This window comes from Pinus tabuliformis, chromosome 5_2 (genome assembly GCF_031772625.1).
Source record: "Pinus tabuliformis cultivar Carrire ecotype Pingquan chromosome 5_2, CPIR1, whole genome shotgun sequence".
In the NCBI taxonomy this organism is placed as follows: Eukaryota; Viridiplantae; Streptophyta; class Pinopsida; order Pinales; family Pinaceae; genus Pinus; species Pinus tabuliformis.
Window position 1 is genome coordinate 140,683,228 of NC_142306.1, and position 3,858 is coordinate 140,687,085.

The window sequence follows — 3,858 nt, forward strand, 5'->3', positions numbered from 1 at the left end:
TTTCTGTATTCTTAGCCTCTATAACCACCTCCATTGGTTTCTTGAAGCGATGCGATCCAACTCCCTTGCTTCTGTCCACAACCACTTGACTGTAGGAGGGAGTTGCTCTCCCTCCTTTGCACCCTACCATGGTGACCAGCGACAAAACCCTAAAGCAAATCCATGATCAAAAAACTTTGAATTACTTATCTTGGAGGGAGCTCCAAAATTATCACCCAAAGTCCTCTGTGGGGAAGTTTTGATGCGCTTTCTGCTAATGGTTTCACTAGCTTCGACAAGACTGGTGCTATCTTCAACTTCAAGGGCCAGGAACAAAATTTTCAACTTCTTTATTTATTTGAGGGTTTCATCGACTTGTCAAACAATAGGCTAAGTAGTAAAACTCATTCATAGTTTGGGTTGCTCAAAGGCCTTAGGAGTTTAAATATCTCCAACAATAAGTTGACAGGACATATTCCCCCAGAACTTGGGAATCTTCCCATTTTAGAATCACTGGATTTATCAAGGAACGTGTTGGACGATCGAATCCCGCAGGAGCTCATCAAGATAAACTCCCTAGCAATTTTGAATCTCTCCTATAACAATCTCTCTGGCTCCATTCCCACAAGTAGGACACCATTATATCTCATTTTGTTTTTCATTGTATCTCATTTTGTGTTTTTGGTTAGGAATTTTTCTCTTAGTCTAAGGCCATTGGCATTCATTAGCCAAAATGAAAGTGAATATAATAATATTCATAAACACAATCATTACAAAATTATTTTGAGGCCATTGGCATTCACTAGCCAAAATGAAAGTGAATATAATAATATTTATAAACACAATCATTACAACATTATTTCTCATCATTATGTTACTAACAAAAACCTCATCATTACACAAACAAAAATTTAAGAACTTAAAGTGTGCAGAGAGATAACAAAAGCTCTACCCAACCGCCCCAAATAACTCCACTTAACATCTTCCCAAATTTATGGCCATAACTTCAATAGTTTTGAGATATCACATACTGCGGGTTGAATTTTATGTTGTTTAGGTAGATCTGTGTGCTCAAAATTCAGATTATCCTGTGTGGACACAGGCCGTCAGTTCAGTACTTTTGAGAATACATCCTACTTAGGCAACACCAAGCTTTGTGGTTCTCCGCGCTCCAAAACTTGCAGATCCGAGTCATCCTTATCAAATAGAACAATGGGGTCTTCTCTGTTGAAGGGAAGTACCGCTGAAAAAAGAAACCTAATAATCGCAGCGACCACCATAGCTTCAGCGATCATCATCACCGTGGGGGTTGCCATTTGTTGGATGCGGCGTTCTGCCCCTTCTGGTTCTGCAAATTTGGAGATGTGTTACTTTGAAGAGTCTCTCTTGAAGGTGAGCGAGAAAGAGATATATAAGATCACAGAAGGATACAGCGAGAGAAATATCATTGGCAGTGGTGCCTCAAGCACGGTGTACAAAGGGCAGCTTGTTAATGGGATGACAGTGGCAATCAAGAAGCTCAAAGTTGAATTAGAAGCAGAGGCCCAACGCTGTTTTATGGCAGAGTGCAAGACACTGGGTAAAATCAGGCATCGGAACCTTGTGAAAATTATGGGTGTAATTTCCAATTGGGATGTCAAAATCGTTATACTCCAATTCATGCCCAATGGTAGTTTAGACATGCATTTGCATGGGAACTCTACTCAGCTCGACTGGGCGACCAGGCTCAGAATTGCTATGGCCGTTGCAGAGGCACTGGTGTATTTACACGAAGAATGTGGAATCGGGGAGATTGTCCACTGTGATATTAAGCCCAGCAATATTCTTCTAGATGAACAGTTTGAGGCGCACATCAATGATTTTGGAATTGCACGGTTAATCGATCCACAGCTTCGCGGCAGCACGCTTTCAACCACGCTGAGAGGCTCCATAGGTTACATCGCACCTGGTAATGCAAACATCTTTATTATTTGATAGTACATTTACCAGAAAATTTACCACAGTTCGGTCGAGGTTTCAAATCCCAAATTTGATTCGTCTTCGGAACCAAACTTCCAGAAAGATCGATGTTTCAAATCCTAAACTGGAATCATCTTCAGAATAGATGTTTGAATCCCAATTTGGATTCATACTTGGCACCAAAAGTGTGGAATGAGTTGTTTGATATTAGATTTTTGGGAGATTTGCTCATCTTCCATAAAGGTCGATGTTTCGAATCCCAAAACTAGTTTGAATCCCAAACTAGATTCATTTTTGGCACCATAAGTATGGAATGTTTGGGAGGTTACCATGTTCATCTTCATCTTTCATAAAGTTCAATGTTTCGAATCACAAAACTGGTTTCATTTTCTAGACCAAAAACTGAATTCATTTTTGGAACCAAAACTTTTTATTCCAAAAATGAATCCAGTTTGACATTCCCAGAAATAAAATGAATCCAGTTTGACATTCTAAACATATTCGAGCTTTATGGAAGATGAACATTGTAGCGAAATCTCCCCAAAAATCTACGATTAAACAACCCATCCCACAGATCTTGTCATCTTTATTATTGTTACTTATCAAATGGTATCTAGTTTCATGTAATTTCAATTGAATCACTGGGAGGGAATAATATGAGATGAGGTGAGTTCGTTATGATAATGATCTGATCTTGTTTTACTGGTATAATCACATGCAGAATTTGCGTACAGCCAAAAGGTTTCAGCGAAAGGCGATGTTTACAGTTATGGAGTCGTGCTGCTTGAAATGGTTACCAGAAGATCTCCCAACACTTTCAATAATGAATATGTTAATGTTGGTTTAAATGAATGTGAAGCGCAGAGCTCGAGTTCCAAGTCAAGTTCGTTGATTGAATGGGTGGGTAGTTTGTATCCGGAGAGACTGATGTACGATGCAGTCGATGATGCTCTCAAAGTCAATGCCACACCACTCAGCACCCACCAAATTGATTCGGTTGGTAAACTCGCTCTTAGCTGCACTCACCTCACTCCTCACAGACGCCCTTCCATGAGGGAAGCCTTGTCAACTTTGATGGAAATCTGCCATTTACACTGCCACAGCACCATACAGCTAAGATATACGGCAAAGGTTAGTAAATGGTTTTTAGCTTGAGTGGTGGGGTGGTTTGCCATCCCATCTACCAGAGTTCAAATCTTCTGAGATATTTATGACCTGTGTTGAAGCATAGTCTAATTCCTGAGATATTTATGCTCTGTGTTGAAGCATAGTCTAATTCCTGAGATATTTATGACCTGTGTTGGAAGGATAGTCTAATTCCGGGGTTCATGTCTTCTGAGATATTTATGACCTGTATTGAAAGCATAGTCTAATTAGAATCTGGGATCCCTGCTCCAGTTAAACTGTACCTGTCCTCCCCTTTCCCTTTCACAGATTGTACCTTCTATGTTGAGATAAGACTGTCACTGTTTGTACCTTTTATGTTGAGATAAGATTCTTGCCCAACCTGAGTTGATGGTCATGACAGAGATAAGATTCTTGCCCAACCTATGAAAACAGTACAAACACGGAAAAGTATACATTGTTCCAATGTCCATGGAAAAGTAGAGTGGAATGAATCTCTATAATTGGGTGGATGGTAGAGATTTATCCTCCATGTAATATGTTGAAATATTCATAGTAGTATATATCTCCAAGTTAATTATGCCCTTATAATGAATTTGTCTCAAATTAATTAACTGAAAAAATATTATATCAACATTGTTATATTGGAGATGTGGTATTGATAAGCCATAGTATTTGACTTATGGAATTGTAACAAAAGTTATTTACTATTTAAGAATTTCTATGGTAGAGTGGAGTGAACCACCATAGTTACGTAAGTGAATCTCCATAGTTAGGTTTTTGGTAGAAATGCAG

At 39.0% G+C, this 3,858-nt stretch overlaps 1 protein-coding gene across 1 annotated transcript; it reads left to right on the top strand.

The window, feature by feature from the left end:
- The first annotated feature begins 975 nt into the window (after positions 1-975).
- LOC149157900 (receptor-like serine/threonine-protein kinase At1g78530) lies at positions 976-3,610 on the top strand. The gene is made up of 2 exons (XM_089437677.1): positions 976-1,927; positions 2,660-3,610. The coding sequence occupies exons 1-2, from the start codon at positions 1,192-1,194 to the stop codon at positions 3,091-3,093; spliced, it is 1,170 nt and encodes a 389-aa protein (XP_089293803.1). The 5' UTR covers positions 976-1,191; the 3' UTR covers positions 3,094-3,610.
- Positions 3,611-3,858: the final 248 nt, after the last annotated feature.